Genomic DNA, 16,661 nt, shown 5'->3' with positions numbered 1-16,661 from the left:
TTATGTTGATTGATTATGAAACTGAGAATGTTGGCTATATTGTGTACCATTTGTCTACTTGTCTGTCTGTTACCGTATCACCCAGTAAATGCGAAAGCACATTAGACTACCGTTAGGGGTATAACGATACTCATTCGTACCGAAATTTTTCGGTACGGGTCTAACGGTTCGATGCACGTTTCATTTTATTAAAAAAAAAAAAAAAAAAGTTTTTATTGATTATCACACAGTCTGTGAGTGTCTTGTCTTGATGTTTTGTGTTGAGGACCACAATGGAAATAAGTCCTGGACTTTATTGTGTTTTTATCCTCAATTGTATTTGATGTCTTTTCATTTGTGTAAGGCATTTGTTTGATACAATTTAATAAATCAAATCTAAATCAAATCTAAAAAAATTGTTTAATAAAAACAAAAAACTGCTGTACCGAAAAACATACCGAACCGTGACTGAAAAACCGAGGTACGTACCGAATCGTGGCTTCAGTGTATCGTTACACCCCTAACTACCGTATATTACATGATTCTAGGCTCAAATGAGAGATCCGACTCGAAATGATTCGTTAACAATAACGAGATCTGAAGATCAGAATCCAAAGAAAGATCCGAACTTCACATGACTAGTAGATATTGAGTTCATATTGAGTATACATTAAAGATTGAGTAAATATTGAGGTCATGGTATCCACCAGCCACCTTTTTGGCCGGCCAATGTGGTCGATAAGATTCTAATTTAAAGGCCAATTGTTAAATTGAATGGCCATATGTAATACACGTATAGTGTGTTTAATGCTATACTTTGGTGCGAAAATACATGTTTGAAAACAAAGCCACACGCATTGAGTGTGGATATCTTCAACATGTTTTCCACATGTTCCCTTCACAGGACTCCTACTCATCATCGTTTACATTAGCATTGGGGTTTTAAAGAGGGTTTCAAAGGGTCTGTTTCGCCATTAAGGCGCTTTTACACCTATAGTTCGGTAGACTGGGTCTGATTCAATAGTGAGGGCTAACGGACCCTAATTGAGGTGTGTCTCTGAAAAAAACTAAAATGTTTCTCAAAGCCTATTTCAGGCATTTCTCACTTTCACTCTTTACAATCAAACAGTGACGTTCAAATGTAAATGACGAAAAAAAAAGATATAGAAAAAATTAAAAAGGGATACAATTATTATTGACTACACAACCCAAACTACAGAAAAATAAATGTTGCTGTGATTATTTACTTATTGACAAGGATAGCGTCCAATACCTATCTTCTTAAAATCTGTGACCAGTATTCTAATTATTTTATTATACCAGAAATGATTGATTTACTTGGTTATACCACAGATGGTTATACCATCCCATTGATCAACAATGAATAGCTTGCTGTTGTCAGTTGAACACAGCTATCACGACCATGAACACGGCCAAAGACACCTCTGTACATATTTATATTGCCTTTAAAGAGTACCATATCAGCTCACAGCATGTGATCCAACATGCAGGTCCATTTTAAAAAGGACCTGACCTGAAAACCTTTGAGCTTTGCCAGTCTACTGCATGGAGTTAGCCACTGTAACTAAATATAACAAGTACAGTCGCTGACTCTGGATCCCTCACACACCAACAGCTCATGAGCTTGGCAATCACCAGATCTAGGTTAGTGTTGTTACAATGTTGTTGTAAAATGTCATAGGGTAATGCTACAACTCTCACTGCAAAGTGCACACACACACACACACACACACACACACACACACACACACACACACACACACACACACACACACACACACACACACACACACACACACACACACACACACACACACACACACACGTTGGATGTAAAGTTCTGTGTGCTGTGGCTTGAATTATCTTTAAAATGTTATTTGTAGTTAGTTGGCTATTGACAGGGTACACAGAAAAGCTAGGCCTTCTTGCTTTACATGTTTTATAATTTACAAAATAGGCGTCTTATTTTAGTAATTTCACTAGTCACTTAAGCCACCATTAACGCAATCCCCTTCTGACCCAACCTGGACCCAAAGGTAGCTAGACGACCAAACGCCATGCCTCCCCGTGTAGGCTATGTCAATGCATTACCCTACCTGTTAAGTAAATAGAAGAACAACATGACACAGGACTGCTGCAACTAGGTCAAATACACAGTGGAGAATCAAAGAGGACGAACAGATTGCTAGGGACAACCAACAGGTGCAGCTGGTGAGTGAGTGGATCAGGGCTGGATGAAGACTAGGACCAGAGAACACAGCCAGGGGCGGGTCATCTTTTGGCAGGGGCCCCCTCTCAGGCCCTGGGCACAAGCACTAGGTACAAGTTAGGGCAACGGTTATCCACGCAACACAATCATCGCTATGTTGGGACTGCTCTAAAGCAGCAGGCGGATAAACTGGGTGAACCCCCCCTCCCTCCACATACCCCCCTAACTCGACCTCTTTCTCTTCTTGCCCATATTAGTCACTCTGAGAACGGGGCTGGGATAAATATAGGGCCAGGCTGCATGCAGGCCAGGCCGTGCTAGGGCCTAATGAGTTCACACCATGCACACTCATACAACCTTTGAGGGCCTGAGAGAGTGACCTGCAGTGTGTGTGTGGAACCAAGAGAAACTAACAAATATAGGGAGAGAGAGAGTAGACCCCATACCAGCAAATGCAGAGCAAGCAACATAAAACAGCATGTTGTCCACATATTAGGCTTTGCTTGTGTAATACATGAGTTGTGTGGTGTGCATATGTAATTTCCCACAATTTTGGGAAACCTTATGTTCCAATTTTAAGAAGTATGTTTTTTAATGTTTTATATGCCTTTGAAGATCTTGCAAGGCACTTTGCAAATACAACATATCATCATTATTAGGTGGTAAATTGGCAAAAATACTAGTCAAAGCATAAATGAAGGGGTGGATTCAAGTGAAGAATCAATATTCACGATTCAATACAAGGGACATGATTCATTTAGTGTGGTAGAGAGCAAACTGATCAAGTGTGACAGATTCCAATGTCAAACTCAACGATAAGTAAATTCTTCACTAACTGCCAGCTGGTTGGAGAATCCCTGCAGGTCCAGACCCAACACCTTGTGTAGACAACGTGTGAGAAACTATACCGATTCAGTTTCCAGTCTCCAGACTGGTCCAGAATACATGTCTGGGGGGCCACACACACACACACACACACACACACACACTGGAGATAGGCAGCCAGCATGGCGAGCTGCAGCCGGAAGCTGGCCCAGAGTCACGGTGCTGGGCTATTCTGAGAAGGACGGGTCGGAAAGCCCCTTCAAGGAATCTTCCGGTAGAACCACATCATGAATGGAAAATGCTTGGGGAGGCAACTGGTTGTTAGTCCAACTATGGTGTAAAAAGTTGTAGCCTATAGTACTTACTGCGCGAAAATGTGTTTGAACGTGTGATTGTACAATCGTCAACATAGAATATCCCAATTATATTTGCGGGCACTTTATCTAGTGCTACATGACGTTGACTGTGTGCCAAGGACAATTTCAAAGGATTCTTGAAGGAATCATTAAACAACATTGGAGCCAATGACATTCACACTACTTGGCCTTTACTGGACACCATTAATGTGCCATAAGGAAAAGCAGACCGTGATTAATCCAGTCAATTGAACCACTGGAATATGGCTGTACCCTTCTCCCCCCTGAGGGCCTATTTGCATGCACAAGACACACACTTTGATGGGTATACAGTCAAAGGGACTTTTACTGTAAATAGCTTACTTGTACAACTGTCGCAACAAGGAATCAGCCACAATATATTGCTTGTGTGCAAACACTTAGTTTGGTCGGTCAGCAGTCCATTATGAATGTCATTCTTATCTTTCTTTCCCTGACTAGGAAAACACACACACACACACACACACACACACACACACACACACACACACACACACACACACACACACACACACACACACACACACACACACACACACAGCGGAAGGAGCATGAGTGTATAATAAGCAAAATAACAATGCACCAGGTAGCGCTTATCTCCACTGAAAGACTCAGCGCCCCTGTAATTTACCCAAGGCCCCAAACAATGGTTACGCGTTACAATTCCCACTGGTATTCTGGCCCATACATGCCTTTAAAACACATAGGCAAGCACACAAAAAAGACCAGTAGAGGGTAAGGAAAACAACGTCCTGCATCAAGTGTCTACAACCGGGGCTCTCACTGTGTTGATCAGGACTCGCGTGTCAGGCCAGACGGCAGAGCCCTGCTGACTGGTACTACGTAGGATAAACAAAAACACCCAAGTTCCAACTAAACAGCATGAGCTGTTCAAAACAAGGAAGTTCAAGCCTTCTCACATTTGATGGCAAAGCACCAGCAACACGTGCCTTTAATTACATTGTGCGCTATTAAAGCTTCCCCTCAACCTGTATTGAGCAACTTTATTAAAAGTTTACGCAATAACTAACTTGGCTAGGGTTACCTTGGCTAGGGTAAAAAGACCAGAGTAACAAGAACAACAATAACCTTCTCCAACATGTACATGTCAATTGCCCTATCGTCCCTATGCAACCTAAAACGGTTAAATAGGGACAAATGCAGAACATTTCTTACAATATACTATTAGGCAATCATCTAATGAACTGCAAACTATATATTTGGCTCCAACAATAGTTAACATGGATATGTGACGAGATGACTCTTTCAACTACTAGATCCAGACTGGATAAGTTTCCCACGGCCAGCCTTCAATGAGATGGACAAAGTCTTGGCATCTAGAGGGGACTTAACAAAATCCATAAGTTTTATCACATCAAACTGCCCACTTTAACAGGTAGAGCTTTTTGAGGGGAAACATTTGGTTAAACAAAACAAGAAACTAAATCGAAACTAAAAGGGCAGGCATATGGGAAGCTCCGTGCATGGTGAAGCGGAGGGAACTATGCTCACTTGTATGGATAACTGAGTAGCCTGTAAACGTGTGAGGATCTATCGAGACAGTAATGGGTCACACCCCTATTACCCAGCAGCGGCACTGTCTTCAAGGGCATGTAGACTCATTAAAGTCCGCTCAGTAAACGCCGGAGAACCTCACTTTTAAAATAATATAATAATTCCACAACATGTCGAGTACAGTGAAGTCGTAACATTGAAACTTGCGTCAACCCCAACGTGTAACTTTATACAATGTTCAGCCTAATTGGACTTACAGTTGGTTGATTTGGTTTTGGGACCCCACTGCGTCATGGTTAAAATATGGCACAATCTTGGCCCCGCAGCACGAGCAGAAGCCCCCCAAGGAGCCGTCGGAGCCGGTGCGGGACGTCGTGCCGAGGGTCATGGCGTCTTTAGAAGAGGCGTCACGGAGGACGGCAGAATTGGACAAATGCTAGTCCACAAGTCGACTATCACTTCACTCCGGCGCTCGCGTTAAACCTCATTGTAGGAGCCGGACAGTTGAAAGTGTTCGGTGTTTTAATGAAACGCGCAGAGACCCGTGGACAGAAAGTAAACGTGTTGAGCCGGCAGGTGTAACGTTATGTTGTCTGACCACATGTCCCAGTTGACGCACTGAACACGACAGCTGTTCAACGTTTACGTTAAAAAAAACGCCATCTAAAATCTAAAATTGCGTTTAACGCCAAAAAGCATTCGTTAATAAAATATAATGAAGTGTGCTATATCCAGTGTAACGGATGACTGTCTGTAGAGTGAGATTTGGCTGAAAGTCTTTCACGAGGGAGGAGCTGCAGACATGTGCTCCGCGAATGGGGGAGCGAGAGGGAGGGAGGAGAGGGAGGGGCGACGAGCGTCACCGTCCTGCTTTACCATCGACCCCATCACCACCCCATCACCGGAGAGCAAAACAAAAACAAAGCCTCTTGACGTCCTTAAAAAGTAATTGGCTACAATCTTGAAAGTTGAGAATCACTTTATAAGGCAGAGATAAAGATAACGTCATCATGTCTATTGACAGAGGATATATTTCATTATATTGATAACTAGCAGGGTCCATGCGATGATAACAGTGGAAAAGCTGAATCCATTCTGTTAGAGAAATTAGCCTCTTTTTAGATGAATAGTCTATAAATGTGTTTGCTTTTGACTGATGAGACTGAATTAGACCCAGATGGTCCACAGGTTTAATTCAAATTTTCAAAAAATAACACTGTGGTCTCCCCTCCCCTTGTCCTCCCCACTCGCTCACTCTCTCCCCGGGAACACTGTGGTGTTGTTACATAAAGGGACAGGACAAAAGGAGACTTGGCCTTTACTATTGGGGCTTTTCAGATTAGGCTGGCATCCAGACAGTACTGCAGCCTCGATGGGTTTGACTCCTGGTCTATCGCACACAAGAACCAACCTGCAGCCTTCACCTGTTGGCAGGCTATCACCTGCTTGGAAAACAACAATTCTAGACAACAACCACTAGCCCCACCTGCCACCACTCTATGTTGTGGTCAACAGCTGGCAGCCCCCCCCCCCCCCCCAAACACACCTGTAAGGCCCCCTTGTTAGGCTGATTAGCATGTGGCTCTAATGTGTGTGGGAGGTGAAGGTATGTGTTTGTGTCTACATACAGTCTGGCAGGGCTATAGTGAGTCTCTAATAAATCTCTGGTCAGACAACTCGGCAGTGTTGACCAAACTCTGCCTACCTTTGTTCTGAAAGGGTGCTGTGTCATTGTGTGTTTGTGTGTGTGCTGTTGGGGTGTGTTTCTAATCGCTAGGGCCGGCGGTCAGCTAGCCTCCGTGCAAGGATTACAACTATTTGGATACTGACGCATTTATTTGGTTTCGATCGGTTGTCGTTGTCTGATTTATGGACGATACACACACTGCATCAGTTAAAGCCAAAGAGCAATGAAGTACAGGGAAGGAACATGAAAGCTTACGCTTTGGGAGCGTTTTGAATGCTGGGCCCATGTTGAACATTTTGTTTGCAGTAATGAAGGAGCAAGGTTTTTTTTAACTTATAAACTGAACACATTCCTGCTATGAGATACTCAGTGGGGCTGTTGGAGCTGTGTGTTCTGGGATGGGGATCTTGAAGAATAAACTAAATAAAACATCAACAAGTAGAGTCATATTTAAGATACCCATTTCTAAATGTTACCTTTTTATATTTGTATGGGTATCAGCTTATTTCTAGCCAGGAAACAGTAAACAAGCACACACAACAGCATGGCTTCCTTCACACCCCGGGGTGAACTTGTCCTCACCCCAAGTGCAGAGTGACACCCCGACCCAAACCCAGTTTTCCCTTCTCTTCCGACCACTCTCTTTCCCCGTGGCTATAATAACAAGCACCAGTCCAGGTCCTGGTGAGCCTGGGAAATCATTCAGCTGAAGTGGGAGTATGAGACCTCCAACAGCGGACAGACCTAAACTCCAAATATGTACACTTAGCGTGTGTGTGTGTGTGTGTGTGTGTGTGTGTGTGTGTGTGTGTGTGTGTGTGTGTGTGTGTGTGTGTGTGTGTGTGTGTGTGTGTGTGTGTGTGTGTGTGTGTGTGTGTGTGTGTGTGTGTGTGTGTAGGGGGGTTATCTGAAAGAACACAGCACTTCCTCTTCTACACTTTCAAAAGTCTTTCTAGACATGGATTAGCAGCATAACAACTAGTCCCCACAGTACATCAAAGCAATGGAAATGTTATGAAATACAGTACCCAGCCACATCACATCATCTTGTCCTATAGCTAGGATGTGTTTTTGACATTAGCTGTGTGTGTGTGGTGCAGTCTAGTCTGGTCTGGTGTGGTGTGTGATATACTTAAGATAGAGATAGATAGATCAGCCAAAAGTTGAGTGGATTACATCACAAGAGAAACATTAAGAAATACACACACAAACACACACTTTTCTCAGGTTACACTGGACCTATTTGAGTATCTCACCTTCCAAATTTTCCACTCCAACTCACAATTCTCAAATCACATTAGCCACAGTAAGCAGGGCGCGCACGCACACACACACACACACACACACACACACACACACACACACACACACACACACACACACACACACACACACACACACACACACACACACACACACACACACACACACACACACACACACACACACACACCTGCTACAGTCATGTGGTTCTGTTGTGGTGGTCAGTTTGGTCACCAGTGCTGGGTCACAGTAGAGAGCTGCTGTTTGTTTGTGTGCTTCCTCAGAGGGGTTGCATAAGTCTACCCTTTCCTCCCCTCACCCCTCATGCTGACTGCAGTGATGAATATGAGTTACAAGGAGCAGACATGTCCATCCAGGATGTCATGTGTGTGTGTGTTGGAACCCCCTGAGTGCGCCCCATCAGCAGACTGTTTCCAAGACCGGGGCAGGGGGCCAGGTGTTTACCATACAGTGCTCTGCTATAGTCAGGAACGAAAATGTATAGGATTGTCCTGATACTGCAGTATTAAGTGAATACAATGTTGTGGTTTGTGATAATAATGAAGATTGAATGTGTAGGGGTCACCGACTCAAAAATATGAGGAAAAACTGTCTGAACTCATGTGATGGAAAGACTTTTTTCTAGTTACCCAATCAGACCATTAATACATCCATTAGACACTTGTCATTAGGCTACAGGCCTAATTTGACTCATAGGGCCGATCACACACAGCAATGCCCCACAGATTCAGTCAAAACATTAGATAACACTGTAAAACTAATGGCCTTGGAATAGGGTTCAATGGATCCTGTTTCTGCCTCAACATACGTGAATGTAAGGCTGAACAAACATCAGGTGCATACATTAAAAGACTACACAGATTAGTTCATTAACTCCACAAATAATGTGCTTTGATGACAAGGAAATCAAGCAGGATCGGTGTAACCTGTTGGCATTACCAAATTTGCACATTCACAGACGTTATAAAAACAAATGTTTTATCAAATAGTTGGGTCTGAAATGTTCTCTCACACACACACACACGACTGATGTAACACACACACACACACACACACACACACACACACACACACACACACACACACACACACACACACACACACACACACACACACACACACACACACACACAGATGTTTGCTCATCACTCTTCATGGATGTGATATGGACACTTGGGAGCCTTGGGAGAACAAGGAGGCCTTTATTCCCAGAGATAAGACAGGCCTGTTGCCCAACGTATGGAGAAATGTACAGAATATGTTCCCCAAAAAAACAAAATATGTTTGGCCAAAACTAAAACCCTTTTTTTCTGTCAATTTATATTTGCTACAATACATTTTTGAAAGGTTAATTTAGTTCTGAGACATCAACATGTGATGTGATTTTAATTAAATAAGCTTAACGCGGCAGGTGGAGGAAGAGAGGAAGCAGGTGTCTCAAGTCTCAATGAAAGGAAAGCAGCCCTGTGAAGCATGTCCCGACAGGTTTGGTTTCGGTAATAGTCTGCTCTTAACTTTACCTACACCTTTAACTCAAAGCTAGGGTAGGCAATGTATTTTACATCCAGAGAGCAAACAAATAATCTAATCCTCCAACCCCCAAAAATATTAATCTGGTGTCTGAGGCTTTTGCAGGCCTGGGATAAGCTTGTCCAATCATTTTATTCGGCCTGAATGAAATGATGGAATGGCCTATCTGTCTACCTACAAACCCACCTACCTGCACAATCTGCCCATGCTCTCATTGCGCATGAATGAAGTCTTCCACAAGGCTAGGCAGACCTTTAGCTAAAGCTAGCGAGCTAGTCATGCGTTTAGGGGGAAAGGCTTTGGAGGGAGCTTGAAGGTATGTGTGGGATTTTTATTGGTTTGATGCTTTCAAACTCAAAACTCTTACTCTGGCTGGTTTCTCCAAGTTGCCTCTAGTAGCTTTAACTACGATATCCTTAAACCTGTCGTGGATCAATAGACTTGCTCTATCAGTGAACACGCTGGTGATAGAAAGGATTTGGTTTAGACCAAAAGTCATGTATACTATATAATTGTGTACCAACTACATAGTGAATTGACTGCTTGAAATCATTCAGGATTAGGTTAGCCATTGTTTCAAATGACAAGGTTTATATATATATGGATCACCATGTGGACATTTTAAAATGTCATACTGATTTGAGTTGTCAGTTATTGAGAAATAAAACTTCACACAAACGTCTACCAATGTATTCTTCCAATTAAAAATTAAAAAAAGAGGTCAGGGGCTCAACTTACAGTTGCGGTTTGGACAGTAACCTTCAGTAATCCTTAAGCAAACACAAGAGCCGCAGCATCCTGGGCTTTGGTATGAAAGGAAATGATGTGCGACAGAAAGACAATGGGACAGACAAGGTCAGAGAGGGAGGGAAGCTCCACATTTCCCCTACCTCCCTTCCTGCTCTTCAGCTGCAGCTCATCCGCGCTCCCTTAGAAGTTTCACCCGTACAGCTCCTTCATAGACCTGAGTTTCACCCGTACAGCTCCTTCATAGACCTGAGTTACCTGCCCACCCACACACAAACCCAGTCCAATGGAAGCTAAACTATATCAATGGAGGGAATCTATACAAGGGAGAGGCAGTGAGGCCTTTTCAAAATAGTGTCTGAGCCACCTCAGTGCTTTGACAACTTTAGAGGTCTGCCCTATTTATACAGCCAGAATCACCTCCCACGCCTTACCTTTACACAACTTTTGGAGAGCTAGAAGGGGAAGGGTAAAAGTTAGCATTGGAAAAGTAAAGCATGTCTTACTTAGACCCTTCTAACCATACGCCTTAATAAGGAAGATCCGAGTATCAAACCATTATTTACAATTCCAGTGCCGTGAACAGCCTATCATTTTAGCACTTTAAAGAATGTGTGTGTGCGTTACTGTCTTCAATTAAATGCTTTCTAAGATGCAAGTATTCAGATGTTTGCTTGATGTCCGGCCCCACAACGGCTGAACAGTAGACATGGATGGAGGGACTCGTCTGTTATTAAATTCGGTGCAATGGTGTGTTGCAGGGATTCCTTTACCGCACTGCAGTAGCGTTACACTTGACTGATGGGTCAACTGGCCCGTAGTCACCCAAACAACACTGCTTGTGCCAGCCTGCGTGTGCATGTGCATATGTGTGTGTGTTTGTGTGCGCATGTGGCGGAAAAAAAGAGTTGGAGCAAGGTTGGGTGTGACTGAAAGAAAAGGAATAACAAAACAATGGGCAGTCCCCTTCCCCTAAACAAACAAACAAACTAAGAGAATAAACACATGTGCAAACGCATTGTGTTTGTATGGCGGCCCTTGAACAGCGTTTCCCCTCCTCACACAAGCGGCCCCTTTAACGCGCCTGGCAGCTGGACCATGGACTAGTGGGCTGAGAAGCTATACCTCCATATTCCATATGTGGGGCGTGGTACACACTGTTAAAAAAGATCTCAACTGTTATGTAATATGCTCTGGGGGTCAGGCTGTGTGGCCTTTGGATGCCCCCCCCCAACCGATTGACTGTGTGTGTGTGTGTGTGTGTGTGTGTGTGTGTGTGTGTGTGTGTGTGTGTGTGTGTGTGTGTGTGTGTGTGTGTGTGTGTGTGTGTGTGTGTGGCTACGTGGGTATGACTTCACCAGCTGTAGTTTCATAGAATTACCTAACAGATAATGGGGTCCACATGTCTTGTGCGATTCGGGGTGTGTAAAAGGCTTGGTGGTGGTGGTGAAGTCACTGCGTTTCAATTCAGGGACATCTGATGGGGGCCAGGAAGCTTCATTCCTGATGCTCTATGGCTGGCTGCTATTCTTCCCACACACTTTATATTATGAGGCTGGCTGGTTTCTCCTAAAACGAGGTCTCTTGGTTTCATCGCTTTACTGTGCCAACTGCTCTAACGGGATAGGATGTTTAAAATAAGCATTCACAAAATAACAGTACAATGTGGGATGTCTCGGCACAGCAATAATATGCTTCAATCATCGTTTATCAGTTACGAGTATGCTTAGGACTGGGGGGTTCCACACCCAGATTAACAACCCACCTGCAATGTTAGAAGCCAAACAAATCAAATGTTCTTTTTTCTTCTTTCTAAAACATCTGTGTTCAATGAGAGCCGAGGCGAAGGAAGTAAACAAGCCCTTGACAACGTGCTGTACCACTTGACATGATTTCACCGTTGCTAACCGCTGATGTTTGAGGAAATGTATCAGTTGTAATGAGTATCTGGACAACGTGTCGATGTAGGGTGCTCAGATAGCCAGGCTCAACACCCGGATGCTGCTTCTAGGCATTGAAATGGATGGCAGAAATAAGACTAACATTGACTTTTCCCGGCCTTGTCCTTTGAATGAACCCATAATAATTTACAAACCATGCCATACAATTGCTTAGGTCATGACGATGACGTCAAATGCAAAAAAAAAAAAAACCTGACAAAGCCTGACCATTGAGATTTCACTTCAAAAGATTTACATTAGTCAAACAAATCCGTTTTCAAAGTGCGGTAAGATGAAAAAGTGATGTTAGCCTTTGATATCCTACTCTCGATTGATTCCCATGCCTGGTTCTCCAGAGCCACATTCTGACTGAACTAACATTGGAGTCAGAAGACCAAAACAACTCAATAACCACAAATGCACAATCAAGCATTTCATGATTCACATACCCAAAAACATGTGAACAACTGTACATCTACTTGTCAATTGTTTAGCATGTTCTGTTGTGTCAGCCTGTGCTTTGCTCAGCAAATGTAGACCCAATCTCTTTGGCAGGTATGATACATTGTCTCTGAGCTTCATCAGTGTCTTCAACCACGTTCATCTTGTTCAACAACTTTTGAATGTTTTAATAACATACGTTTCTTCGTCACCTGCCTGAAGCGCTTTATAGCTTTGTTGCCGATACTGTAGCTACACTCCATACAAAATAACAAACATACTGTTCTCCAAATCATTAAATGTACATTTATAAATTGTTTTGAGCATTTGTGATTATTAAACAAAGCAAACTAGATAACCGTCTATGACTTTGACTTCGGGGAAGAAGTTTTGGTGTGTGCGTGTGTGTACAAACACAGGCTGTATTTAATACCTGGTAAGAAGCCAAGAGGAAGTGAAACTATAACATAACACACACACCCCATGTGTAGTTCATTTTACAATGTAAATAAAAACAGAACCACTTAATAGGTCGCTACACAAGGAAACAAAAGGACAGTATCTGCAGTGATATCCACACAAAGACCCACGTCACCCAATGGCTCAGAACGCTGTTGTTGCCATCAGTTGACACATATAATGCAAAGTATAACCAGAACGCATAGACGAGAAGAGATGGCAACACAAATAGGATAACCACAAGCTGAGAAATGTAAATTCCACTTAAAAAAAAATCATAACCCAAAGTCTGTAGAGCGTTCCTACTGTGAACAGTGATGTCACACTCCCCCTGGTGGCCATTGTACCGTTTTACAACAAGTGGATCATAACAGAGAATCAAATGCCTGTGCTGAATGAGTAAAGAGACAGGAGATCCAGAGACACATGTTTTAAATAAACAGGCCTCACCTCCGAGGCTGGGAGCGACGGTCATCTTCTCCACTCCCCGATTCCTGTGGGGGGAAAGACACAGAAGAACCACTCTGTTAGGGTCAAGAGTGAAGCCACAGCAACATCGGCAGGTACTGGAAGTAAAATATAAATGACAACAAAGAAAAAGACTTAAGATTGATTTGTATTTACTCTAACTGCTGTAGTTTAATGTTTTTGTAACATCCTGTTTTCTACAGGGAAGTTTACTCCTTTACCATCAAACCCAGAGTCAGAGACTCAATTAACTTTCTGTTCAGATCATTTCCTGATCTGTTGGCACTCTGTAGTGGTTACGTGGCAGCATGTCATCCAGAGTCAAAGACCTGCATGAGAGAAGCCCAGAGGAGCAGAGATAAAGCTGCAATGGACTGAAAGTCTGTCTGTGTTGGTTTCCTTCCCCAAAATGCAATCATCCCCTACAACACACACACACACACACACACACGTAATCCCAGCCTGATTCACTAATCCCTCCCCTTAACACTCAAGAGAACTTTCTCTCAGTTCCCAAGCCCATGGCATGTACATAAGCACAACAGAACCCTTTAACACACATACAGAAGGGAACTGTAAGCCAGTCCTATGAGTGTAGCGTTAAGTGTCCCATGGTGAGGCTGCAGGGGCTGGTACTGATCGAGGAGATGATGAGGAGCAGTAGGTCAGAGGGGACAGTAGGCTGGGGAAGAGGGGAAGAGCAGGAGCTGTTTTCAAGCATCCTGTGCTTACACTGCTGCCACAAATGTGATGAGACCCAGGTGGAATGCAGGCAGGCAAGCAGACAAGCAGGCCAGCATACTGGATGGCTGGCTTGTCACTGGGTGGGTGGGTGGGCGGATGGATGGGTGGGTGATGACGTGCATTGGAATTCCAAGGAATTATGGTGTTGCAGCCTACTGACGTTGGGGGAGATACAAGTGTGTAAGTGATGAGAAGAAGACGGTGATGCAAGGCAAATAGAAAGCCTGTCTCTCAAAGACGCGCAAACACACAGGCCCAGAAATGCTTATACTGCAAATTTCAGATTGTCTCTGACACGATTGATCAAGCAAATAGTTAACTGGACATTTGAACACCATCATTTTCTTATTTAACCGACATAAAGAATGGCGGTAGAGGTTGGTGTCCATGGTAACGACACCACATGGATCTGTAGGGAGTGGCCTCAGAGCCAATGGGAACAGGGCATTTGTTGTACTGCTAGGCAGATTACATTACACAGGTGTAGGGGCAGCTCTCCCCCACTTAGCAAGAAACAAGCAAACGTAGTCCATAATTAATCAAAGGGTTGGATAAGCTTATGCTTGCATATTTAAATGGCCAAGGGGCTCAAAAAGGAGCTCCACACTTGACCTAAAGCTCCAGCCAACCTAATCCTATGGGGAAATCCCCCTAGCATGCAGCTCTATGTTATAGGGGTGGTGTTGTCAACGTCATGGCTGCTGCTGCCTGTGCCTCCTCCTGCTGCTGATGCTGCCTACGGTTCTCTCCAGGCTTGGTTCTCAGAGCCCCTCCCTCCAGACACATCTTCACTAAGATCCACCCGCACCTCCAGGCTCCTCACGTGCGTACTACTCACATGGCCCGGTTCACATCGCACAGCGAGGGCCGGACGGGTCTCATGACAAGCAGCTGCTGGGCTCGGGTGATGCTTGATATGGACACTAAGATCTCCTTTCAGACAGAGAAGCCCAACGTCTTTCTACAATGTTTCTGCTGGGGCTATCCAAACAAAGTGCTAATGATGGTGGTTGTGGGCTTGTGAACACTTCTCTACTCATGTCAGAAACCGGAGAGTTGTTGTTGAACACAAACAGGTTTAGTGATTGAGTGTGCGTCAATGGCAACTGATAAGAGCAATAGCATCTACAATAGTAGATGCACATCAAACCCATGATTGATCATTTTAAATATGTAGCTAACCTCTGGCTGACCATTGTCCAGAGATGAACAGGTGTGGTAATATTTACTATATATATATATATATATATACTATAAATACGATATAATACAACTGAATTTGACTTATTTACTTTATACAGTTGTTGCTTAATAGTCTGTGAGTAATAGATGCTATGTTTCAGACCCTCACTATTGTAGTGTTTTTGAATACTTTGAATAAGTATACAACCAGTGTTGTATACAAATTGAGTTCAACATGGATCATTTCACTCTGCATAGCTGTCCCATGTAACACAAGTGTGTGTAGAAAGTGTGTGTGTTGCTTTAAGATCTTTGAAATGTTTATACAAAGGAGACCACTGATAAGGAAACTAAACTATGCATTTATTCTACAGTTGAGTGGAGCGGTAGACAGGCACCGGCCTCTACTGCATGGGCTATCTGTGCTGGAACTATCTGCAATCTACGCCAATGCTTCGTATTTATCTCTATTCCTATTCAGGGTGTGGTATTTCCCTCTTCCTACATGCTAGCCTAGCCCCTGGGACTCTGGAAACACACACAACTCATTGGACAGAGGGATGAGGGGATTCTCTTTTTCCATCCAACATAGCCAAGCTTATATAGCACACATTATATCCATGTAACCCGCTAATTACTCCATTGTGTAGCAGCAGAAGTAGCATCCAGGAAATAGTTACAGTCATGAGGGGAGTGTTTACTGGCTAAAACACACAACCGTGTTTAACAGAAGTGAAGCGGTGACCCTAAGGAACATCAACTCTATCTGAGTGAAATGATAAGGAGGACCACGCTTGCAGTGACTGGACCTTGAGACGGACCAGGAAGCTAGCTGACACCGTTCACTCACCCAATACACAGACCCACGATCACTTAGTCAATCCTAATCTATACCCTTCTATTTACATTCAAACGGATAGCCGCACACACACACACATGCACGCACACACACACACCCATAGGTCCCGCTGAAATGTTTTCAATGGACTTTGAGGACACTTTAGCGGACAAGGGGTTAGCCCTGTGACCAGCTAGCCGCCCCGGACGGTGATACTACTCACCGAGACGCAGGGGCTGGAGGTGGTACTCGGTGTTGGAGAGCGCTGAACAGTGACCAGCGCCATCCCAGCTGTGGTAGTGGGTGTGACGGTCACCTCGGCGAGACAAGCTCGGACAAAATCAACATATTGGACACACAATGTGCAAATATCCCGGGGTTGTCGAGAGACGCTGCT

The 16,661-nt window shown here is 43.8% G+C and overlaps 1 protein-coding gene across 2 annotated transcripts in view; it reads right to left on the bottom strand.

The window, feature by feature from the left end:
- ssh2a (slingshot protein phosphatase 2a) overlaps nucleotides 1-16,661 on the bottom strand; it is a 31,297-nt gene extending 14,636 nt beyond the window's left edge. The window contains exons 1-2 of one of the 2 annotated variants that reach the window (XM_084467168.1): nucleotides 16,488-16,661; nucleotides 13,483-13,526 (exon numbers count right to left, since the gene is read on the bottom strand). In XM_084467168.1, coding sequence (XP_084323294.1) covers nucleotides 13,483-13,526; nucleotides 16,488-16,550 — 107 coding nt within the window. In that variant the 5' untranslated portion in view covers nucleotides 16,551-16,661. Of the gene's footprint in view, nucleotides 1-5,201; nucleotides 5,673-13,482; nucleotides 13,527-16,487 lie in introns of those variants that run through there. The other variant, XM_084467167.1, reaches the window with a different exon arrangement.

Source organism: Micromesistius poutassou, assembly GCF_964030765.1.
Source record: "Micromesistius poutassou genome assembly, chromosome: 4".
Classification (NCBI taxonomy): domain Eukaryota; kingdom Metazoa; phylum Chordata; class Actinopteri; order Gadiformes; family Gadidae; genus Micromesistius; species Micromesistius poutassou.
Note: the sequence above shows the minus strand (reverse complement) of the source record. Positions and strands in the feature narration are given on the sequence as shown.